The sequence below is a fragment of the Buteo buteo genome, chromosome 1 (assembly GCF_964188355.1).
Source record: "Buteo buteo chromosome 1, bButBut1.hap1.1, whole genome shotgun sequence".
NCBI classification, from domain to species: Eukaryota; Metazoa; Chordata; class Aves; order Accipitriformes; family Accipitridae; genus Buteo; species Buteo buteo.
Genome location: NC_134171.1, coordinates 1,853,744 through 1,879,381, shown reverse-complemented (window position 1 = coordinate 1,879,381; position 25,638 = coordinate 1,853,744). Strand labels below are relative to the sequence as shown.

The window sequence follows — 25,638 nt, the reverse complement described above, 5'->3', positions numbered from 1 at the left end:
GAACTACCGATGTATTTACTTCTCTAGAACTGGTTTAAGAGGTGTAGGGTTGGACCTTTATCAAATGGCTCGGTCGTTGCCAACTTCAGGCATTCAAAAGCCATCTCTCAGGCTTCAAAAATCTTAATAGTCATAAAACAAAAAAACCCAAAAATAAAGCAGGGATTTTTTTCAAAAAATCCTGTGCTTTTAAAATCCATGTCTTGGTGGACATGAATGAGGTCAGAACTTTTTGAGACAAGAAGGAAGAGAAAAAGAAACAGAAATCTTGGTTTATTATTACACAGTCACTCTGACGATGTCTGATGGTACAGCTTCAAGTACGGCAACATCGCAAACTCTGTCCTTCTGCTGAGATAGCGTTGTTGGTGCTGAAAACAAAGCCGGTAGCAAAATAAATAGCAGGAATTCTTGGCATTTGAAGAAAAGGGAGGGAGGGAGGAAGGCCAGGGTGCTGCTGAAGGCATAGTAGAGCCCTCAGTAAGGTTGCTCTCCCATTGACAGCGTTTGGCCCCGGTTTTGTGTTGCGAGACATTAACAGTCGTGGTGTAACGTATCCCCCGTGCCCACCTTGTCAGGAGGCTGTGTCACTGAGATCAAGGAAGTGCTCTGGAGACAGAAACCTCAAAAAAATAGGCAATTTGAAAAAGCTGGATTTGTCCCCTAATCTGGGTGACGGTGCAGGAATACCCCAAACCAGTACTGCACTGAAACCAGTACAGCAAATCCATTCCCAGAGCTCCCAACTGCAAGAGCACTTGTCTTGCCTGAGTTGAGACATCACCAGCATAGATATCTTCATCTGAGCTGCATCCCTGGGCTCCTTTGATAGTCAGCAGGGATGAATGGGCACTGTTGGGAACATTTTGCGTGAGCACCTGTAAATGTCTGTCTTGGGAAGAGAATAAAAACCCTTAAAAGGGCTAATTTCTCTGTACTGGGCTGCAAAGGGAGCCTGTAGGACAAGAGGAAGTGGTGTCAAGTTGTGCCAGGGGAGGTTTAGATTGGATATTAGGAAAAATTTCTTTACTGAAAGGGTTATCAGGCACTGGAACAGGCTGCCCAGGGAAGTGGTTGTCACCATCCCTGGAAGTATTTAAAAGATGTGTAGATGTGGCACTTAGGGACGTGGTTTGGTGGTGGACTTGGCCACATTAGGTTAACGGTTGGACTCGATGACCTTAAAGGTCTTTTCCAATCTAAATGATCCTATGATTCTACCATGTTTGGTGTGATGAATCCCACCTGACTCTCTGTTACGTGTTTGTACAGTGCCAGTGTTGTAGATCCCAGATCTGTGACTCAGGCTGTAGGCAGGGTGATGATAATAATAATACTCCTGTGGTTGTTTTCTTAGTGATGAATTTGCCTCGATAGTCAGTGTTCTTCGGCCAGTCCCTAGGAGTTAAACTCATTAAGCTCTCCTTGTTGATGGCCCTTTTGCTTACTGTGGTCTGAGGCTGAGGAGTACCTGCTCGTTGTTGGATGCTCTCCTTGACCTGTTTACCCTCATCCCACTTCATGACCTGCGGGAAAGAGTTCACAGATTGGCTAAAGCAATTTCAAAACTGTAAAAAACAAACCCTCATTAGTTTCCTAAATCTAGTCCTTGTGTTGGGAATTTGGGAGATTGGATTTAAATCTATAGCAACATTTAATTTCATATTCACAGCAGGGTGGTTGCTGTAAGTGGAGGAGCGAGTTCATCTGCAGCACCAAATTGAATCTGAAAGTAAAATGCTTTTATTACCACTAGCCTCACAGCGGTGTTTCTCCCAGACTCATCTTTTCTGTTTCAAAAGCTGCTGCTCTTCCACTTCACGGTCTAATCCTTCCATCAAACCTACAAGCAGAGGCTGCAAACCCAACAAAATTTGTCATCTACACAGATGAACTGTATCCAGGCTATAAATACCCGAATCCATGGGGGAGTACTAGCAAAGCCAGGCTCAAGACTGTCTTACCTTTACTCTTAAAGCCACCCATTTTAGATTGCTTTACAGTTTCTGGAAGCATTCAGATTTTGCAAGTAGGCATCCCAGCACTTGGAAAATGTAAAAATAATATCATTCAGTCATTTTTGAGGGGGAAGAAGATTAAGACAAAACCCTCATTCTTGCCCAGATAAGACGAACCGCCATGGCTCTCTTGGGCTCAGCACTACAGTTGCAGTGGCCGAGGACAGCAGGAAGGGTTCCTACGTGGGGTCCTGGTGAAAACCTCATGGGGCTCTGGACATGCTGCATGGGTTTTGAAAACCAGCACTCTGCTTATGCAGGGCTTACCCAGCAGTTGCGCTTCTCAACATCTTCCTCTCAGCCTCCAAAAAGACGAGATGCACTGCGGATGCATGTATAATGTAGCAGCTTGCAAAATATGTTCTCCCATGCTTTTCTTTTCTTTTCTTTTTCTTTTTTTTTTTTTTTAAAGCCCCCAAATCACTATTTGCTGGCAGGTTTTTGGCTTTGGCTGAATTTTTTTTTTTTTTAATTTTGCTGCATTTTTGGCCGAAAACTTTTTGGCCGAAAACTTTTTGGCCGAAAACTTTTTGGCCAGGCATTGCTAAAGACTTCCATTTTCGGCCTAAAATTCCCGGTTTGGGGCTGTTGGGTTTTGTTTGTGCGTTTGGGGGTTTTTGGATGAAAAAGAGAAAATATTGTGAGGGAGAGTAATTTGAAGACAGAAGTCATTCCCTGTGAATAGGTTTGTTTAATTAATAACCCCAGTTCTGCTTGAAACAAATTTTGGTGGAAATTCTCTGACTATCACTACTATCCAACCACGCTGAGGCTGACGAGGCAGCGACTCTCCTCCGTGCTGTTTATATTAACATATGCAATGGCTTAGATCCCTGCAAAACTGTGGAGAGCTCTGCATTATTCAAGTGTTGGAGGAGGCAACAAAAAAATGATCCATGGTTATAATAAACTGCCTGCTATCTCTTGTTTCTATTAATAGCTCCTTTATAGCCCAAATGTTTGCATTGGAGTGGGGTGTAGTTTGCGCAGACCCTGGGAGGAGCAATGAATTGTGTTGGGCCAACCACCACCACTGATATTTGGCTTTTTCCTAGCTGGGTGAGGACTCCCAGCGCAAATGATTTTGTGCTGTGTGGGGAAAATGCCAGTGAACTGCGTAAATATGCAGCTAGGGGCATTTCCAGAAGGACTAAATGGCATTGCAGTGGTTTCCACCTTGTCTTTTAGCTAGAAGGGGTTTAAACCCAATGGTTGGGTTCAACCCTTCATTTAAATCCAATGGTTAGGTTCAACCCTTCCTTTAAACCCAATGGTTGGGTTCAACCCAATGGTTTGGTTCAACCCTTTGTTGAATAAAGGGCTAAACCCACCACAGCTAAACCCTGCAGTGTGTGGGGGGTTTAGTTCTCAAACACTTCTGCATTAGGAGAGACCCCCATCCGTGCCCCTGAAGAGCTCTACTGCTGTCTGCAGCCTGTGGCATCTGCCCTGCTCCTTGTAGCTAAATCTTTATGCTTCTCTGTTTTGTTTTGTTTTTTTTTTCCTATTCAAAGGTGGGCCTTAATGTTCTGGTTCAGAGAGCAAACAAGTTTACTCCCGCCACTCGTCTCTTGATCCAGAGGTTTGTGCCATTCCCTGCTGTCGGTAAGAAATAACACCTTTTCTCTATATTCACAGTGTGGGCTGTAAACCTACCGGTGGCTAAAAGCCACTGGGATGGACACCTAACTCCTGGCTTCCTGCTTTATGCTGTTGCTGCCATGTCCCCTTGGTGGTGGCTCCCTGAGTTGGTGCAAACAGCAACAGGATGGTGCAAAGCAGCATTTTGGTGGGAAAATGATGCAAAGCTGCTGGTGGACACAACTCACGAGGCTTTGTCAAGCTGCACTTTCCACTCTCAAACAGTTTAAAAAAGGATTGGTGTTGACTGGTCCTTGACTGTCCAAATTCGAGAGCATTTAATTTGTAAGATCTGATTTGAATCATGTCAAATCGATTCTTCAAATAAGCGGTAGCATTAGGGTTTTTTTTACAATAAAAATGCAATGAAATGCTCCTACTCTGAATATACAGATTTCTAAGAGCCACTGATTAAAAAAAGACTGACTTACGTGAAGAATTAAGGCTGCTGCTGGCTTGTTGGAGCACAGAATAAACCCTTCTGCATTTTATCAGCTAACTGCTCAGTGTTTGAGAGAAGGGACACACTGGACTCAGCCTTTGCTGAAGCCTGTGGTTACAATGTTCAGCAAATGATGAGTTATTTTAGCTGTGAAGAAATCGCCAGTGGCGTTAGGGTAATTTTTTATATGAGCTTATTTATTTTTAAAGAAATTGTTCAAGCATGGAGGAAATCAGTAAACAAAGGGGTTTTGCTCGCTGTGGCAGGTCTCTTTTCAACCGTGTTAGTGCAAAACATTCCTTTAAGCTTTTTCCTTTGCTGTGCAAGGGCCATGTCCTTAGAGCTTTGCTTGAGGATGCCGAGACTCTTTACCTAGCTGTTGCTCTCAGTTTCTTTGCTCCTTCTGCTCCTTTTTTTACAGAGAGCTGGTTGCTCAGACCCTCCAGCCTTCAGTTCCCAAGTTGCCAGGGGTTTTTTTGCCCTTTTCTGCCAGAAAAACAGCCACTTGCCCTGTCTGCAGAGCAGGGGGTGATGGAGATTGTGGTCTTTAGGTTGCACTCGGTCTTGTTTCTCAGCACTTTGCTTGTACAGGGGGCATCTGTGGACATTATCATTGTTTTCTTTGAACTTTCCTGGAATATGTTTTTAGAGGGTTTCAGCTTTCTTTTGATTTTTATAACCAGGAGGGCTCTAGAGGGGAGTGCAAGACCCAGGAGGCAGCTCCAAGGCTGGGTTTGAGTCAGAGATGCACGTGGGAAGTCTTTGCTGCCAGCTTGCTCTATTTTCATACCAAGGTGTAAGGAGAAAGAGGTTACGCTTGTGTCGGCATTGATTGAGGACCCATAATTAATTTGTTTAGCCTGTAATTAATTCTCTAGTTGCTTATTTTATTTGTGTACTGTCATGCTTCGTTATGTGCCAGGACATCAGGAATCCTCCCACTAATTGCTGTTTTGTGGTTCTGAAAGCTGCAAGTTACTGGTTTGCAGACCTGGACAAACTGTTTAATTAAGATGTGTCTTCCCATTACTTTTGAACCACCAGCCCCCAGCAAAAGGGCAGAATTTCACTTTTTGTATGTGAAAAGCCAGACACTGGTGTAAAGCTCTTGCTCCACTACCGTTAAGCAGTTTTCTCCTGGCCTTTTTTTGCCTCCCTCTCCCAGCAGCCTCGGCTGAGATGTGCTGGTTGATAGCAGCTGGAAAACTGGAGGTATGCATCAAAGCTTTATGGTCTCTCATCCCAAGGGGTCATGAGAGATGGAGACTCAGGGAAGTGTAGCTATTGCTTGGGTGGAAGGCAACCAGACTCCTAGCAGAGATGTTCATAAAGACCCTTGCAAAGCTTTGAGAAGCTGGGGTAGGCACTGGGAAAGCCGGTCTCTGGGTCTTACTGCCCTCAGAGATGGTCTACATGTTGTGTCTGTCTTCTCTGGGTCATGTAACAGTTGTCGTTGCCCGATAAACTAAACCATATCTGCAGAAATGCTGCTTGTAGGGCATATTTAACAGAAGTGGTTCCTCCTTGAAATTCCACTTTCACCGTGAGACCCTGAGACGAGTGCAGGGCATGGGGATGTATCTGCAGGGGGCCTGCAGACCTCACTTGTGATAACACAGACTGCGGGCAGTTAGGAAAGCACCCAGGTAACTAGTGCAGGCTCCGATTGCTCCGATCCCCATGTCACGGCCAGCGGTGGCACTGGAGCAGGGTGCCGGGAGGTCAGGCTGCGCCCTCACCCTCTGCCAAAGGTAATTTGTAGTAGCTGAAAATCACAAGTTGTCCGACAAATCCTTCCCTGCCCCAGGGGACGGATTCAGGAAACCAACCCAGGTGGAACAGCTCATGGAAATGGCCAAGGCTCTGCATAGCCAGTGGCTGGCTTGGTGTAAAAGGGGTTCGTGCTTGCTGTTGGCCACTCTGGAGCATGATCTGGATGGTGAAGTTGTACTCTGTGAAGGTTTTCAGTAGAGAGAAGGGAAGGAGTGTGTCGGTGCTGTGTTCCTGAGAGCCGTGATTCCCAAATTTGAGTATGAAGGGGCTTGACCCTTTCTTGGAGATGTGGGTGGTGAAGGATATCAACGCCCAGGGTTATTGCAAGGAACCCAGTTTACCCACTTCTTCCTAAGCACTGGGTGTGGATAGCTGTCATGAAGGTAAGGGGTGTCGCTGGTGATGGTATGCTTTATACTGGAGATGCACGTGGCTAAAAAATCCACAGAAAATCCCAAAGGTTGCATCCCAAACCTGATCCAAAGGAAGTTAAAGCTGGTAGAAAGATACACATTGGAGAGAAAGGAGGTGAGGAAGAGGAAGGATTTCTTCTCCTTGGGCTTCTTGTTTTTTTGTGGGTTGGGTTAAAATTGTTAAATGTGTTTAGGTGGTGCACAAGGATGTATTTAGTGTGTGGAGAGCACCCTGGTTTAGAAAGGATATATTTACACACATACAGAAGTAGGGTAATGGATTGCTTTTGTATCTGAACCCAGTTTCCAATGTGTCACTAAGTGTTTTCACAGAATTAGTTTCCAGGGTATATTATCACAATTTCTTTCCAAATTCTGAAAATCAAGTTGTCTACACATATATTTATTTATTTCTCATTCCCCTCTGTATTTGAGACATCCATAAAATCCAAGTTTACCCATAATTAGCAGCATTTTCTGCTTTCTCAGAAAGCAGAAGGGGAGCAGCTAAGACAGTTGCTTGTGTCAGACAAACAGGCTAGAATCAGGTTTTGAATTTGGGACCTGGTCAATCGATGAAGCCCTAATAGGATCCAGAGACTTGGAGAAGCATCTAGCTGTGGTGGGAGCTTCAGGTCTGGACACCCCACCATGAGTCTCGCAAGAGCCTTGTACTGGTGCATCCTGGCCTGGCCAGAGCATCTCTGCTGGCGTGTTTTTATGTGTTCAGTCTTGACTGATACCTAGAAGGACAGGGCATGTGAGTGTTAGAAAAAAATTGGGTGCTAAACTTGCTTTAAATGAAATGCCTGTTTTCTTTTTTATCTTCGATTAAGGAGCTGAAGGGTTGGTAACACAGATATTTTGATAGATGGGAAGAGTGGTCCAGTAGTTTGAATATTAAAGAGAGAGACAGAGTGTGCGTGTGTGTATGTTCCTCTTATTCTCGAGTGTAAGGAGCATTTGTCACCACAAATCATCCTTGATTGCAGAAAGCTGCATTCGTATAGGGCTCACCCACCCACCACCCTCAAAAAATTAGACATTTGTTATATGACATGAATTGAGATTAATTAGCAAATATTAACCCATCAGGCAGTACAGAAACACATTTTTGGAAGCAGTGGTACTTGCAGCAACAGTGGGTTTGTGTTAGTTCTGGTTGGAAAGTTTGCAACAAAATGTGTGGGGGGGTTGCTGGAAAATGCCAGTTTATCAAAACCAAAACTTTTGTAGGAATTAGCAGCTTTTCCTTGGAAAAATTTAATAAGTGCCTGGGCCCCAGACAGGAGCTGCACCTGGGAAGGATGTTTCTCAATCCCAGCTCTTAACATGTTACTTGAGGAGAAGAATTTGGGGACATCTCAAGAAGGCTACAAAAACCACAGGCTGGGCAAGGGGGGAGTTGTCAGAAAGGGTCCCAGACCTGCTCCCACCTCTACCATGGACGCAGGGCTGAGATCTGGGAAATGTCGTTTGGGAACCAAAGCCATCCAAAGCGCTGCTGGTTTGTGTCATAGTTCAGAAAAATACTGTTAAAGTGAAGAAACAGGTCTCTAACTCTAGAAAATAAGCCCACAGAGCCATTTACCCCCTAAAACATGTGAAACGGGCAAATAGTCAGCAGGACTCTCACTAATGGGATACATGTCAATGGAAGCAACCCAACCTTGTCTTAATTGATTTCAAAGAATAAAAATTCTGTCTTCTTAAGAGCTCAGATCTAAGCTGTCCTTCATAGCTCAGTGAAATCCCTTGCAGTGTCTTTCCATCATATCTGCTAAAATCTGTAATTTAAGAAGAGTTTGTCTGCTGGCTTAGTAAAGGGAGTTAAGACCAGCTCTGGAGTGGTCAGAAGAGGCAGCTGTCAATCAGCAGTGCCTGATTGTCCACGACCAACTGGCAGCTGAGTGCAAGGACCTGTTTTGACTTAGTAGGTCGAAATGTTGGGTGAAGGATCACTAAGGAGGGTGGGAGCATGTGTGAACACCAATATCTGGAAATGCTGGTATTTCTTTGCATCAATACATTTCTGATTGTGGCAGCAGATCCCTTTGCAAGTAAAAGAAAATTATCTTGGTTATTATCTCCTCTTAAGAATCACATCTTTTTCTTGGTATAAGAGTGGCTCCTTGACTTGCAGAAACTTCTTGGCAGATTGATGCAAGCAAAGCTGAAGGGCTGTCATGGCGAACAGAAGCCTGCCATTTGGTATTGACCAGGGCTGCGTTGCTAATCATCGTGCTTTTCTCATCCTCAGCTAGTGCCAATATCTGCAATGTTGTCCTGATGAGGCACACAGAGCTGGAAGAAGGAATTGATGTTTTGGACAATAACGGAAACATTGTCGGGTCTTCCAGAATTGCTGCAAAACACGTATGTACCTGTGATGTTCCTGGCAAGCGCTTGGGTGAGCTTGTACACAACTGGCCTTCAGGCTCAACAAATCCCACAGCTGTAGGAATTGATGACTTGAAAGAGCTAGAAATAGATGAGCTTTACCCATCATACAGGAAGAGCGAAGTGGCAAAACTTAATGCCTGCGCTGTACCCACACGTGCAGTTGCGTAGCCACAAAACTGATTGTGTTGGTGGACACAGGCTCTTGTCATGCAGGCAAATTTGGTGACTGACCTTGATGGTTTGGAAGGGCACAGACTGACATCAGGAAGATCCTGTACTACCCTGATGCTTTCACAGCCTTAGGATTTCTTTGTGGAAACTTGTAAGCAGTTCATGTTGAATAAGAAGCAAAGATAACTTACACCTTTTTCTAAATTAGGAAGACTTAATTTTCGAGCTGAGTAGCTTTTTAACCCTTGCCATGTCAAAGCTGCATTAACAATTGCCAATCAAAGCTTTGTGAGGGTAGCCAGATGTTTTTATCCTCATCCTAACACCTGATTTGTTTTCCCCTGTAACCTACTCTCTGCCATCTGCCTGCAATTATTCCCTTTTCTTCCTTTCTTACATAGTTTTGTCTTCCGAGCATCATCTGATTGTCTGAGGCATGTTGTTTCCAAGTGGGCTTTAATCTGAAATGTAAAGCATGTACCAAAGCACACGCCCAGGCAGAGGAGTTAATAATATAATGCTTGGCATTTCTCTCGCTCCTTCTGTCCAAGGCTCTTAAGGCACTTCATAGACAGCAATTAATGTACAGATTTACAGTCCTCGGCAAGAAATGGGAGATCTCTAATATCTCTCCATATTGCTGTTTAACACGGAGATTAAAACAATCTGTTGAAGGGCTCGGAGATACTTATTTGAGCCAGTTTTCCTCACTTACATTAACTGGCTTCAGGACCCAGCTTCCCCTCTCCATCCTAATGGTCGAGGGGAAGACAGACAACATAGAAAATAAATATTAAAAGTGAAGGTACTGTAAGTGTGATTTAGGTGGAGTTTAAACATCAAATTTGGGACTTCTGAGAACTGCTCAGCTGCCATCTAATCCCAGTGCTTCTTCCTGAATAGCTTAGTACTGGGTTTTGTCATGGAAAATTTGGCAGATCCTTAGTGTAACACATCTGCGCCTCTCTGAGACCTTGTCCCAGTTTGGAAGGATTGAGTGCTCCCAAGCCTGGGCATATGTATAAGTTTCAGCATTTCCATCCAAAATCTACAGTATCCTCTGCCTAGGTCTGCTGAAGCCCCACATACGGTCGCAGTGCTTGGAGCATCCCAGGTAGGTGCTGGCAAAGGTGGTTGGAAGAGGTAAATGAAGACACAGTGGTACTTAAACACCTTGCTAGAGCACCCATGATCTTCTCTAGGTCTCATCTCAGGGTAATTTATACATATCATGCTGCCAAGCTGTTCTGTTTGCTGCTTCCTGGTGAATCTTGCCAGAGAGAAAGCACCAGCGGAGGGACAACCGTAGCTTCACAGTTGGGCGTCTTCCTGGGAGAGGAGAACCCAGTGTGTTACGACGCTTTGCAGTAAACCACCAGTGATTAAAGAGCAGAAACAAGTCTTGGAGCAGGCAATGAGGTGCTGCATTCCCCCAGCACGTAATTGAAGTTGAAACTCAGTTGAGGGAGGAAGTGTTGAAGCTGCTGCTCAGCCCATACTCAGATATTTCACCTTACGACATCTTCCAGGCAGCTGTTTTGCCTCTCTTTCTTCCTCCAGGCAGCACTAACATGTTTGCATAAGAATATGATGAGATGTTGGAGTGCTTTTGGTCACATAAAGTGAAATCAGGGAAGCTATTAGGTGTCTCTGTTTATTCCATGGTGACCAAGCATGGGCTCCAGCCCATCGTTTGGAGCAACGGAGTGAAAATAGGTTGGATACAAATAGCTGATAGCAAAGTTGAAAGCGTGTGTTGATACATTCATTCACATATGCAACAGAAGAAAGGCCAGCCAAGCCATTTCTGTGCCCACGTGTTGATTGCTCAGTGCAGGTACATCCTGAGATTTGTTTTACATGTCTTGGGTTTGTTTGTTTTTCCTTTTCAGGCACTGCTAGAAACAGCCCTGACTAGAGTGGTCCTGCCAATGCCTATACTGGTTCTACCTCCAATTATTATGTCCATACTGGAAAAGTAAGTGTTGAGTAATACAAAAGTGGGGCTTTTCAAGGGGAAGGGAGAAAAGATCCTCAGTAGGTGTTATTCATTGGTATTTCTTAGCATTAGTCCATCAAAGACTTTTTTTCTTATTAAAATTTTCATGTTCCATCATTTTTGACCATTGTTGTAGGCTGTTAAAGTGTTATATTGATATGGTTATTTTAAATTATCTTTCTGAGACCCCAGCAGTTTGAATAACCCAATACTGTAGGGTCAGTGTGAGCCAAAACTCTCTGAATTCAGTGGAAAAGTGTCCATAAGTTTTCAGTCCTCCACTTAGCAAACATTAGAGCTGCCACCTGGGGTCAGACTAAAGATCTTGGCTTGTGTTCAGCCAGCGATAGTGAGTATAGGGACTTGTTGACCACATGCCGCATCCAGACAACCTTGGCCACTGTTGGACTTGCTTATGCCCTGTTTGAACTCACTTGTACTTTCTTTCAATAACATCCTGTGGTTTGGACTTCCCCAGAAGAATATGTGGCTCACATACCCTGCAGAGATTTGCTTTCCATTACTGTTTAAGCCAGAATCTCTCCTGGCAGATGTCTCTGTGGAGCCTCAGTGCTAGGAGAGTTGGCAGGAAAGGGCAGGGTTATTATTTCATGTCCAATTATCTCCTCGCAGAGTTCTTAATAGCAAAAAACCCCAAACTGCCCTGTCTGTTGGCCATTCTCCCACCTTGCTTTCCAACACCTCTGCTTTTTCTTCTGCCCCTAGATGCTGTGAGCCTCTTTGGAGCTGTTGGGTGCCTATGGCTAGTAGGACGCCCATCAGCAGCTCATTCCGTGTGAATGATCCGTGGGGTGGGGATCACCTTGCCAACCTCTGGCGACTGATTAGTGCATTGAAAGACGGGGGTGCTAAAGGGCTTGCTACCTTTGTCGAGACAGCCAAGCTGGAAGCACTCTTTAAACAAATCTGTTGATAATGGCTGCTCTAAAGCACTCCACTGACAAAGTAAATAGTAATTAGTACGATTAGGGATTGACCCATAGCTTTGGCTAGCCTTGTTTACTCTTGTAGAAACACCCCTGGGCAATTTTCTCTCCTTAACAGAAGGGTCAGGGCTACTTCTGTAAATTTGGAGACTGATTTTTAACATCTAAATTTAAAAATATAGGTATAGGCTGGTACCCCTCTAGCACCTAGAGGCTCTCACCAAGATTGGTTCCTCCCATGGCCTGAGCATGGGGAGAAACGGGAACAAACTCTGTTTTGGGAACTCTAAAGTAGGTTCTTTCAGCCCTCTTCAGCCAAAATGTACTGTTTTCCTTTCTTTTTCAAAGGGACTGTGGTGGTTCCCTGTGGCAGGGCACAGTCTTGGTAATACTTGCTGCAAGCCATTGTTTGGAGATGGCTGCTGGGGACGAACAAGGACAAGGGGTAGATTCCAGTCCCCTTAATTTTGTGCAAAGGATTTGATTGTCACTTCATGCTCCTCCTTGACAAAAGCTCTGCAGCCTCTTTCCTGCTCCAAGACCCCGTGTCACCCACATGGTCCCCCAGTCCATGATCTACCCACAGGGTCTGCTGGGGAGGTGCTCAGGAGCGACCGTGTCTTACGCTGGAGTACCTTACTCAGGGCTTGCTCAAAATCATGTGTAAGAAGAACAGGGACTGTCACTTATCTTTGTACCCCAGCGTCTTGACAGCTTCCCTGCTTCATATTCAGACGCGTGATTCTAGCCTTTATAATCTCATCAAAGCTGCTTTGCTGTTGTCAGTTGAGAGGACTTCTGTTTTCATCTGTCCACATGCCAGACACTTCAGAAATGCCACCGATTTGTGATGTTCTTACTACAGAGCTCTTTCTTTTCGCCTTTCTGTCACACTGAGGCTTTGCAGCAAAGTTGCTGCGAGTGTTACCACTGGCTTAACACGGGAACTGGTTCCAGTCTAACCCTATCTTGGCAATTAGCTCATCCAAGGAAGATCACCCCAGAGGACAAACTATTTTGTTGCTGTAATTCAGAGGATCTCTGCTATGCTGGTTATCAACAGGAACAGACAAAAATCTTTATGTGCAAAAATTCAAGGTTTGTAGAAAACTGGTCTGTCAATGATTGTCTCCAGTAGGAAACACTGAGGACCATCATAGGTCTTGCTAAGCATCCACAAGCTTAAATAAAACTAATAGTAAAATTTGCTTCGTACTTGGGGGCATCATAACTTCTTGTATTGATAAGAGTTTTACTAAATGCACCCGTGCTCCGTGCAAGACTTACTGAAACTAATTTTATGTCAAGCAAATGTGGACATACAGGAGATTGTCTTCAAAAAGTCATTTTAGCTAATAGAAAGACTTAATTCAGGTTTGTGAGAGAATACTTTGCTTCCCACCACCCCCAAATGAAACTCTGTAGATATAAAAATATCTGGGCACTGCTCTTTCCTGCCTAAATTCTCCTTAGAGCTTTGTGCCTACTGTTTCACTTTTCCATCAAATATCTTTGGATTCCAGGAAGCCTGTGAGTGAGAAACAGCAGGGATAGGGAGTGGGGTGCGGTTTGGCCACGCAGCTAGAGGTGGTGGTATCACTCTAGGACATGGAAGCATCCACCTGACATGGAGACCATCCCTTTCCATAGCTGAGGGATTTGCAGTCCAGGTGTCAACTCAGAGATCTTCTAAAGTGGTTACTGAAGGACGCAGTCAGAGGTGGAACCTTATTTTGGAAAAAAACTTGGAGCATTCGCTGAAAAGTTTAATTTTTTTAATTTAGTAGAATTTTAGCTAGACTAGGGCGTTTTTAATGGGAGTCATATCAAGGCATGCATTATCAATTTATTTATAGAAATCCTTACAGTGTCTATAAATGAGAAAGACGAGAGTGACGGCTTATTATTTGGAGGCTGGAGATCTGGAATCAGAAGTCACAATCTGGATCCTTTACTAAGTCATTTGCATTTGGGGTTGTGGCGAAGGAGGAGAGCAATTCTCCTGCCTTGCATTTAAGTCCGGGTGGAAGTGGGTGACTGCTGCAGTTGGGTGGGAGTTGCACCACCCCGGGAGCAAGCTACGTGCTCCCAGCAGCGGTTTTCAGGTTCATGGAAAACTCAGTCCCTCGTTTTCGTCTCGGTATTCCAAAAGTTTATTTTAACTGGCCAGTTCCTGGTCGTCGTCTTTCCACTTGGATCCAGGTCTTTCCTCTCTCTCAGCCATCTCTCCATCTGCATGTTTTAACTCCCCCAGCTGCCTCTCTCGTCTCTTGTGCCATTTTTTTCAGCTCTCTTGGCTTCTCTCGTCTCTTTGCCTGCTGTGTATTTTAACTCCCAGGGCCGCCTTCTCTGCTCTCCAAGTAATTCAATGTTACCTCCCACTGCTGAGCTCCGCAGCGCGCCATTCTTTCCCCATGTTTCATGCATTTCCTGCTGCTTGGACGCTCTGTTGAAGCAGCTAACATATAGAATCAATGTTTATTTTGAGACTACATATGCCATGCGGGGAACACGGTGTCAGTTATTTTGTGCAGATGTATTCTCATTTAAGTTTTATAAATAATATCCGTGTTGGCAACTTTAATACGGAAAAATATTGGTTTCACATTGTCTATGAGACGAAGACGACTCATCTATGGGATGTAGCTGACTTTAGAGCAGACAGTGGAAACTTCATTGGTACCTCCATGTCACGGATGTGTGGGGACAACTACATCCACTGCATTAAGTTGGACTTCTAGTCCCTCAGACATTTCCCTTTATTCAGATGCTTCTGTGAATCCTTTTGTCTGGTAGTTATGACGAAATTTGGGAAGTGGTGCAGGTTTCTCCCAGCCATCATCCAAGACTTCTCCAGTAGTTTTTGTCCAGCTTCCGACTCCTTGAAGACTTGAAGCCCATCACACAGCTGGTCTATGCATAGGCCGTCCAGGTCTGTGTGTAAGTGCAACCTCAGGCTCCCCTGTAGGCTGAGCTTTGTGGTGGGAGAGCCCAAATCCAGTTCATGTGGCCTGGACAAGTAGCGGACAAGCTCAGTCCACCAGCAATGTCTGCTGCGGACACTTTCAGCTAATAGCTGACAGTGGAGATTGAAGAACGTAAGCTCGTCTTATCTCTTTATCCTAAAGCCTCTTCTCTGCCTCATAGTACAAGCAACCTCCGAGGGTCTGAAGCGCAGCAGAAGGTCTGAGGATGGGCTCCAGGAGCTCATGTATGTCAGGCTAGACAAGAGGAGGCCCAAGAGCTGACTGTGCAGTGTTTATGGAGGAGAGAGAAAGCTGGAACTGTTGGCAATGGGCAAGAGCTGAGAGAGAAGCGGGGACCAGAATAGTTGTGTCCATGTAAGAGGAGCGTTTCTACTCTTTCTTCATCTCCACATCATCCTGATCTTGTGGCAGAGCTGCCACACATGTCAGCATCCTCACGCAGCAGTTGCCAGGGCTGTTTTCCTGTAAAGCTCATAAAATTAGGATGCTCCCAGGCTGGATCAACATTACAGAGCTACTCTGGCTTAGCTAAGTCGGTCTAACCATGAAAAATGGATTCCCTTGATGGATAGCCAGCACTCAGCCCATGATTCTGTGGTGCTGGAAAGGAGTTTTCTTCAGCTTAAACCATGTTTTTCACTGCAGAAATATGTGTGAGGTAGGAGGCCCTCCTGGACCTCGTGTTCATGACCTTTTGCTAGAGATATTCTCCTTGTGACAGTGTGTGCAGAACGTCTCCTACAGGTGCTCTTCCTCCTCTGGTGTGCAAAGTCTCTCCGTCCAGCTAAACCCCCGCTGAAGTTTGTTTAAACTAAACAGCTGCCAGCAGTGACACCTTAAACTGCTGTGGCTGTTTCCAGAGTAAACATTGAAACTGCTCCTTTAATTATGTCAATCAAGCACAAAAATCCCCCAACCTCACTCTGTTTGCTTCTGCTGTGTCCTCTGGAGGGGGCACTGGGGCTACAGCCAAAAGCAGGAGATGGTTCTTGGCAAGGACAGCGGTGGCCTGGCTGGAGAGGACAGCAGACAGAGCTACTCGTTGCTAGAAGAGCTCAGCATTCCCCAAATGACCCAAAATGAGTGAGAAAAGCTCAGAAACACCCTCTGCAGATAGCAGAAAGACCTGACAGGCTCTCTGAAGCAGAGACGTGGTATGGTGCCAGCTCTGGGAGGTTCTCAGCAGAACTGGGATCTGGGGTCGGACAACCACCCCAAAGTTTGTTTGCACATCAGAGGGGTGTTTTGAATCCTGGGCTCTGAGGAGCCTGGGATGCCTCGGGATACCCAAGGCTTCAGCCTCCAGCGCTTTTACCCCACCGGCATCCTCGGCGTCTTGCGATGTATGTATTAGCTTTGAACCTGTTTATACCAAACACTACAGAAACCCCACAGAATCTGTCAGCTGGGAGACTTTGGTTAACTCCTGTCATATTTAGTTTAGCATCTGACACCTCCTTCTAGACAAATACAGCTCTGGTTCACTGAACCTGATAACTCCTTTTTAGTACAGCAACTGACTTCCATATGGAATAAATTACAGTACCTCTTGAAAAATGCCAGAGGCAGCTGCCAAATTATGCAAAATTTAAACCACTAATGAACAATGTGATGAAAGTTGAATGAAGGTGTATTTACAAGATCTACAACACACTGTCTCTGCGGAGCAGATGTACTGTCTGTACAAGTATGCGTGTGTCTGTGTATATACCTACGTACATGCACACTCATGCATATTGAAATGATATCCGTAAGGTCTAGCTGATTTAGGTATATCCGTTAACAGTAAGCGCTACCTAGGATCAGTAAGCCAGAAGCTCCCCAGTGTGTTACTGCCTTTTTAATACCTGCTAGGCAAATTTTGTGAAGGCAACTTGCAGAAAGAATAGGCATTAGGGGGCTTCGAAGGGGAGTAAAGAAACAAATCTTTAAAAAAAAAAAAAAGAAGAAAAAAGAGAGAGGAGGAGGAGGGAAGTACTCCAAAAATGCACGTTCTTTGCCATCCAAAGGTTGATGTATAAACGTGGATCACTTACACTAGTGAGGCAGACCACTGGTGCTAAAAATTTGGCTTCTAAAATTGGGAACAATAAAACATACATATTACTGTCTTCCTGCAGATTTCCAATGTGAGACCTTCTCTTGGTGCAAACTTTTCAATCCCATATTGTCTAATCTGAGCGCCAAGGTTTAGTTCACCAGAGCCTGGCCAGTCCTGTCCTGTGTACATGATGACAGTCTGTAAATCTACTGTTCTAATATGAGAATAGCTTCAAGTACTTCTGCAGAATTACTGGTAGGGTAAGATGATATTTGCTCCTGTGATTATAGCAGTCTGCTTCAGAAGATGCCAATGGCAAAGTTGGGCTGTCAAGGGGATCTAAAAGTCCAGACCTCCACCTCCCTGATTGAACCCCTTGGCAGAGCACACAGGACAATGTTGTAAACTAATTCACTCTTCAACAAATGGATATTAATATTATTTATTTTTAATCTGCTATAATACACTGCAGTTAAACCCTCTGGAAACATCTAATCATTCACTTCCGATGGGGGGCTAATGGGTGAAAAGAGGGGTTTTGATTGCATTTGACAGCTAACAAAATGCAGCATGCAATATTTAATATTCTACTGAGATTGGTGTCGAAAGCAAAGATGCTAGGTACAGAAGAAAAGTGGACCTCTCGACTAATTATGAGTCATTTATTCTGAACCACACAAATTTTAGAATCTGAATTCCAATTAAGACATTACACTACATGTGTTAATTAGTCCCCTCTCCTTTTTAAATCAAGGCATAACTCTTCTTAATTAGGAGGTTAGCCATTGTAATTTGAACTGGCCTGAGTTGAAGCACTCCTGGAAATCACACCTGGGGGCTGTACTGGGGATCATTTTAAATTGGATGAGTTTTTACTTGGGTGATTATAAGGTCCCCAACAGGGTAGTAATTAAAGAGGGTGCAGCTTCCAAATTAAGATGTCAGGGGTGGTATAAGCAGTGATGTCTTGGTTCTAAACTGTACTCGAGGGAGGCTTGAAGGATGCTGTTCATATGATTTTCTCAGCAAGGGCTCTCTTGGATCACAACAGCTTAAGCAAGAGAATAAATCAGTTCCAGGAGTTGCCCCTCTGCATCACAGGGACTAGTTATCACAGCTTATTGATGGCAATTCTTGAAAGTTGCGTTTGTTAAAAAGTGTGGAGCAAGGTAACCTGCTTTCCTGACTCGGACAAAATACTTGTGGACTTCTGCAGGAGTCTTAGGCTAGATCATGCTCTATGCAAAACAAGGTAGCTAAATATTGGAGAACAGAAGCTTGGCTTTCACAGCACAAACTGATAGGATCAACTCTGTCTCGATAGCTTATTAGTGAGGAGCTGAGATATTGGAGGAGTTAAGGCTCTGGATCTTGTTTTCCTTCCCCACTTCCCCCAAACCTTCTCAAGATGAAGACAGCTTTCAGCAAGCATCATTAGCAAAGGGCGAAGAGTCTGAATGTTCAGACACACAGACAACGTACAGCAGGGTAACAAGTTCCCACACATCAGCTGCTCCGTTATAATTCATCAGGTGCGTGTTTGTAGCCTGCAGTAAACGTGGAGTAGACGGGGGTTGAGGTAATCTGTTATCTTGCATTGGCTGCAGGCGCGGGCTGCATGGGAAGATGTGCCTGCAAAATCACTTGTGGGTGTGCCAAAGCAGGCTAGCAGCATGCCCTGATGTGGGAAGGGTTGCTTGGCTTGGTTTTGGTGGGCACCTTGTGAATGGTGCGCACTGGATTGGAAATGGTTTTTAAAAGCCCAGTGATGGTAACCGCAGTGATGTTTATCAGTTAGTGTAATCTTCCTTGACCAAAAGAGAGCTTCTGTGTTATCACCCCAGTGGAAAGGCATTAACTAGCAAATCTTTGCCCATGTTTGATGGCAAGACACCCTGAGGCGTTGGCATCCTCGAGATCAGGATGGACACAGGACAGATGCATACTGGGACTAAGGCCATAGCTGATGACCCAGCAGCGAATCTGCTGACTCTCTACATTGCTAATATACACTGAATGTTCAAACAAAACTCACTACCAGGTTGCTGGTTTATATTGCCAGTTGTTTCAGATTGGTAGAAGAAAGCTGAATGACAGGTGTCCTTTGGGGTAAATACCTCCAGAACAAACCCCTCAAGAATTACATTTTTCCCCTTAACATTTGTAAACTGTCTGAGGTCCTGTATCCTGGAATATACTTAACATTCCACCTTCTACCAGCTAAATGTTGTCCCTGTCATTTGGTGTTAATTGCATCAGAAGGGTCACTTAATGGGTCATTATCAGAACCTGACCTTGCAGGTATCTTAAAGTGTTTGCTGTTAACAAGTCTTGAACTCATAAATATCCCCTGGGGACAGCAAGTGTTAAACCATCTTTATCACCCACCCTGCAGATGTTTGATTTTTAACAAATTAAGGTATTGTCAAGTTTACTACTTTATTACCCCATTAACAAAGTCATGTGCCTTTTTGAGTACCACCACATGGTAAAGCAGACGAAGTTCACAGTATCTCTCAAGAACCTAATTTCTTTCTGCTCACTCAACTTAGTCTCCAGAGTCTTAATGCAGGTGTCACCTGCATGCAGCCAGATTATATCGTGTGCCGTGTGCCATTTACTCCAGTGTGAGATGGTTTGAAATGGGGGAGGCATGTGTGAAGTGATCCTGTTTTGATTTAGATGTGAGCACTTAGGTTGGTGTGGGCTGTGTAACCACAGCAAATGCAAAAGCAGTGTGCAGGACTTGGGATCTTTTGTGGGTGAACTTGTTGATGACCTACTAAGAAGAAACCTAGACCAGTTAGGGAGAGGGAGATCAGTGGGTCTAGGTGAACACCAGTGTCCATTCTGATGATGGTATGCACTTACCTGATCTATGAAATGGTCTAATGAAGCCTTTCCTTTGCAGAACATCACTCCTGAGATCCCGTCCCCGGATGATTCTCCCAGTCCAAAGCCTTGTGTGCCTCGCTGCCTTTGGCCTGGCCCTTCCCTTGGCCATCAGTCTCTTCCCGCAGATGTCTGAGGTCAGTACATGTTCGGTCACTGTGGTGGGATATCTCAGAGGGGCTTACCAATGCCACTGCTTGTTTTGCCTTCCTGGATAATAGTCTCATTCCTATGGGGCCTCCTCCATTTTTGGATGAAGTCGGTTGCTGTCTTCTTCACTTGAACAACTGTAGATTCACCGGGCAGATGATGGTTATGTTAGTCCCTTCTGTTAGGGCATGCTAGCATAGCACAGATCAATATCACATGGCTTTCCATACTTCTAACCAGTGTTTGGATCCTGTGGTGGGAGGAACCTTTGTTCCACCCAGCAAACGCATCTTTTAGAGGCAAGGGTGGTCCTATGTGATCCTCCTCCCTTCCATCGCATCCGTTGTTCTCCCACAGGGATGGTCTGCTCCAGGCCTCTCCCAAGTGGAGGACATTTAGTAATCAAAACACCAGGGATCAGGGGGACAACCAGGTTGGAATAGGGTGTTTCTTTAAATGTATGAGGATAACGTTCTGCCTGCTTGTTCGCTAGGCAGAGGAGTGTCTCAGCTAGCACAGTGGGTATCCTGTCCCTCTTTAGTGATACCTAGGTCAAGTCTGATCAGATCACAAGTCAAGGGATGTTGGTGTTTCTGACTGATGACTTCTGCTCTGAGACTCCAGTTGGGTTCGTCCTGTCTTGTCTGGGGACGTGACCTTAGTCAGAGCTGAGCTGCACCAGGGAGAACATGGCTCGGCTCACCCTCTCCCATGACAGTGGTGTTTCCTTGGTGCTAACCTAGTGAAAACAAGTTTTTGTCCATTAAGTAAAGAGCCTGGGATGTACGTTTGATGTGGATGTACTTTCCCAGAGATTCTTTGAGGGTTTCTGCCTTTTCATCTTCTAGCTTGGCTCTGGGAAGACACAACCTGGGGGTGAACAGAGGAAAACTAGCCAAGGAACAGGCAGAATGACTAATGAAATCACTCATACCTAAGCTGAACAAATTGCTAGGGTGTATTTATTTGTAAGTCATTAATATTGACCATTTGGTGTTTGGAGCTTAAAGATTTGCAGATTGTAAATTTGTACATTTACAGGGAGGGTCACTATTATAAAGTGATAAAACCTCTATCAAACAGAGCAAAGGACTTTGCTGGAGTTCTTTTTGTGTCAAGTAGAACAGTTGATCAGAAATTGCTATCACAGTCTCTACTGGTTAATTCACTTTTTTCGGTCTGGATGGGTTTATCCATGACTTCTAGCCAGGGAATCTTGTTGTACACTTGTCTGCTAGACTGAAAAACGTGTTACAAATTTTTTGTTGTCCTTCTAGCTGTTTACAGGCTGAGATAAAACTGTCCCTTAATCTTCTCTTTAAGAAACTGAATATAGCTCAATCTTGGAGTCTCTTGCTAAAAGACGTGTTTTCTGAAGCTTTAATGATTCATATGGCTCTTCCTTAAACTTTTTCTAATTAGTCAACATCCTTTTTGGAGCACTTCCATAAGAACCAGACACAGTATTCCAGTAAGAAGTTGCACAAGTACCAGTTGCAGGAGCAATGTGATTTGCCTGCTTCTACTTGAATTCATACATCCACAGAGCATGTTAATCATTTTGGCATGAGCTCAACCTTAGCTCCCTGTCCGTCAGGTTTTTGCTGTGATGCCAAGTTCTGCTCAGAGGTTTTGGTTATGAAAGACTGAGGGGTATTTCTGGGTCTCCCACCCATTCAAGGTACATGCCCGGAGGATGTCCAGAGTTCCTGTGGGAAGGAGACTTGGACATAGAGCATCACTTATGCCCCTATTTCCAGGGAAAGGAGCTTCCCCAACCAGAAGGTAGCCATGGCCTTTCCTGGGAGGTCTCTTTTCAAGATAATCAGGGAAGCAAGACCTCAACTTCATTTACCCAAAGGTTACATTGCCACCGTTTCCCCAAAATGGTGCCCCATGCCATAGGTACATACACTCTTTGTGCCCAGAGGCAATTTTGTGTTTGACCATAGCCTGATGCACATTGACCTCTTTTCCACAGATCACCATGTGATCCAGAGGTCTCTGTATCAGTGACCTGGGCTCTTAATTACTTACCACTTTCCCAGACTTTGTGTCATCTCAAGCCTTAAGTGGCAGTCATTGTGTATTTTCTCCCTTCTTACTGACGACATGCATGTTTAATAGCGTTGGCCAAACCAAACCATTCTTTCAATATAGACAGGAAACTCACCCCACAATTCTGTTTTGAAATTCAGCATTTTGTACATTTCCAGTATTTTTTGTAGGCATTGCTTAGCATGGATTTCTCTGAAATAGTAAGTGCCTACTAAGGTCAGTGGGAACTAAAGTTTTGGTACCAGAATCTGAGGCATTCAGAGTTAAACACTTTGGGCTCTACAAAAATAATTATTCATTGCCTTAGTTCCTTTATCTAAAAATGAAGCCCTCAAGGTCTTTTTGGCTTTTGTATTTTAGCTTTATGGGTGACAGATAATTTATAATGTATAGTATCTGATATTACAGCATGAAATACTGTGTTGATGCTAAGAGCTGAATGAATTGTAGCCCACGAGGAAAATTAAGGTCTGGCTTCCCTCAGAGGATATTCAAATTGCAGGCATCAGGCAATACTGAAACCATACAGCATCACTTGAAAATGACCTTCTAAAAGCAGATGAAATGCTATCTGCAGTGTAAACATGAATCAGCGCTGATTAGTAGATCAAACAGAATGACGTGCTCTCTGCCCACGCTTCATGTCAATGAAAAGAAACCATTACAGCTGCTGGTATAGCTCATTACCTACTGGGATCTCAGCTCTGCTCAACTGGAGTTAGCTCTATGCACACAGCTGGACCTCACATCTGTTGATGCAAAGGAATCAGATTCTCCATAGCAGCCTGGTCCAATCAGTCTTCCAGTTATGTCTGCATTCATTATAAATGTGTGTAAGTGTGTGTGTAAAGGGCATTCCTTCCATTCTGCAAAATCTCATTGGTGGTGACTGTGGGAATGCTCAAGCGAGCAGAGCAAGTGATTTATCTGCAACAATCTCTGCAGAACTGTTTCTTCACAGTCTTGGATAGGAAATCTGAGTTTCCTTGCAAAGAGTATTTCTCAGAATGTGTGATTTCTTGGTCACTCATCACTGGTCCATGAACTTGTCGGATAACTAAGTTAATAGACTTTGAGTGTTTGAACATTGACCTCTCTATATGTATATGCATGTGTATATATGTATGCATGTGTGTATTTGCTTTTTCTCATAACTGCAGTAGCTGAAGCAGCTATGAACATAACATGACTGAGATGATGCAGTTGTAATGAGCGTTACCCAGGGAGTAAATTATTAACAACAAGTTGTAATAGGCGTGTTCTGTTCCAAAAATATGATTATGGTCTGAGCAGCAACCCTTTCAGGAATTGTAAATGAGCCAAATTCTGCCCTTAGTCACACATTCACAGTCCTTTTTCTTCAGTCAGAGAGCAAACACAGAAGCTGATGTGTTACTGAGCGCTTGTTTTAGCATGGGAGCTTGACTGGCCACCTTTGATCCACTCTTCTAAAGGGGCTCAAACTTACAATTAGTTTTCAAGCAGAATTGAAGCCTTGCAATAGATTTAATAGATGTGCTAGATAAATGCAGCCACCTTATCACATCAGCTGTAGCTGCTTCAGAATTATACCTGTTTTAAAATAACTTAAGAGAAATCAGAATTCAGCTCTGGTTGCATACAGAAACACCAGTATTAGGTAAATGAAAATTCTGGAGCTGAACAACCTTCATGTGCTGGGAAGGATAACACATCCAGATCTTCTCCTGGGTTGGTATTTAGTCTAGCTAAGACCTTATACGTTCCTTGATTTTGTACAGATGGAATCCACTTTGATGTCTGCAACAGTCCTCCAGAATTACAGCTTGTTTCTAGATGTTATGGTTTTGAAGATCACCTTATAAAAATAAAACCCTAGTGTCAGCCATAAAGACATCGGTCCTTGCGACTAAGCACACTTAAGATGCTGAGAAATACACTTTTCATCCCAGTATAGTGTTAAATCCAGTACCTAAATGCATCAATATGCATTAAGTAATTCACTGCTGTTAAGTTTAGGAGAAACATCTAGTTAATGCATTTAGCCCACAACCTCCAACTGCCTCCCATGCCCCCCGGGGAATCTCTTTTCTAACCGCCTATCCTACAGCATCCCCACTGACAACTCCTACTCAGCTATGCACTGCCAATAGAAACAGCTGTGACAGTTCCAAACTGAAAATGGGACTTGTGCAAATGAAATTCAGTGTAGCAGCAAAAGAAATAACCATGGGGTTGCTCCACTGATTTTCCACCCTTTGGTCCCTGCTCATCCAGATCATTCATTTTTCAGCATCCAAGAGGATGCTATTGAACTTCCAGGGTGCTGCAAACCCACCAAAACTTGCCTCATGCCATGCCCAGTGTGCTGGATCGTGCTGATAAAGAAGGATAAACCCAGGTGAGAAACAGAGCTGAAGCAAGAGCTGATGGCAAAGAAAGCCTTCCACTAGCTATAATATACATGCCCTCACCGTGGGTTAAGTTTAAAGGGCCTTGGTTGCTGGTTAGGGCAAAACAAGCCATCTTCCGGAATTAGGCTGGTTTCAGCTGAAAGCCTTTTCTTAAAAATAATCTTCCTTTTGGTTCTCCAGGACAAGGGGAATAAACAGCCTAAAATCCAAGGCTGAGCTATTGTTTTCCAATCTGTTTTAGCCTTCATCTTGTTGGCAGGCTGCTTTAGAAAAGCAAAAGGTTAATGAGCCAATGTGCAGTGGGATTATTGCAGTAAAGATGACAGTGAACCAGTAATTACTAATTAGATGCAGTTTAACAGGAGGAACAAGTGAAATCTCCTCTTCACCAACTGTCAATAATTAGCAGATTTGGTGAGGTTGAAATGTGTCCACAGTTAAAAGGCTGATTTTTTAATGAAATGGCACTTGACAAAAGAGCTGTATGGAGGTCACAGCCATAGCCCTCGAGACGCTTCCCTATACCATACTTAGGAGGGAAATCAGATGCAAGACAGCAGGGGGTCCCCATGAAACCATTTCTCCCTTAGGATTACATTGCACGGGGGGAGGGGAGCAGGAGGGATTCTCTGCAGTAATTTTGTCCAACTTGGATGAGAAGCAAAGGAAAGGATTTGCCAGCTGCCATGGGGAAAAATTTTTGAGAAGTGAGAAGTTCTGTGGTATTTCTTTGCTTCTGGGTCTGAGGAGCGGTTTCCTGAGAGTGTGGTAACCTGAGTGTGCTGGCCAAAGTCTACCCTTGGGATGGAGGTTGGTCTTGGAAGGAACTCCTCTTAGAAAAGAAGGGGCACAAGGTCCTTAAGGACTGGCAGGAGGCTGCAAGCACAGTGGTATGTGTCTCCCAAAGACTGCAGAAGATTCAAGCTGTGCCCCGAAGGTTTGGTTTCATACTGACACACAGGCGATGTGCCATCGTTGACTTCTGAAGCATTGAGATTCATCTGAGGTTCCTCTCCTATGTACTGATCCAGTTCCTCTTCTGGCAAAGTAACTGTTGACATAGGCAAGAGTATCTTTATTTTCCACATGAGCTTAAAATGGAGAGGTGATCTGTGTGAGCTTCTTTAATGCCCATGAAACTTTTTACTTGAGCAGAAACTCCCAGGATTTATGATACTGGGTGGTTGAATACTGATGTGGTTCAGGTAGGGCTGGAGAGAAAACCTATGGTATTCGGAAATGTTCTGGCCTTCAGAAGAAGGATGGTGCTTAGCAAGGTTTGCATCTGGTGATCTTTGGTAAGGACGGAC

General features: G+C 44.3%; 1 protein-coding gene across 3 annotated transcripts in view; it reads left to right on the top strand.

The window, feature by feature from the left end:
- SFXN5 (sideroflexin 5) overlaps positions 1–25,638 on the top strand; it is a 102,925-nt gene that overhangs the window by 60,317 nt on the left and 16,970 nt on the right. For 2 of the 3 annotated variants that reach the window (XM_075040441.1, XM_075040460.1), the window contains exons 10-13: positions 3,533–3,623; positions 8,548–8,663; positions 10,754–10,839; positions 19,747–19,864. In XM_075040441.1, the coding sequence (XP_074896542.1) occupies positions 3,533–3,623; positions 8,548–8,663; positions 10,754–10,839; positions 19,747–19,864 (411 nt within the window). The remainder of the gene's footprint in view (positions 1–3,532; positions 3,624–8,547; positions 8,664–10,753; positions 10,840–19,746; positions 19,865–25,638) is intronic. The other variant, XM_075040451.1, reaches the window with a different exon arrangement.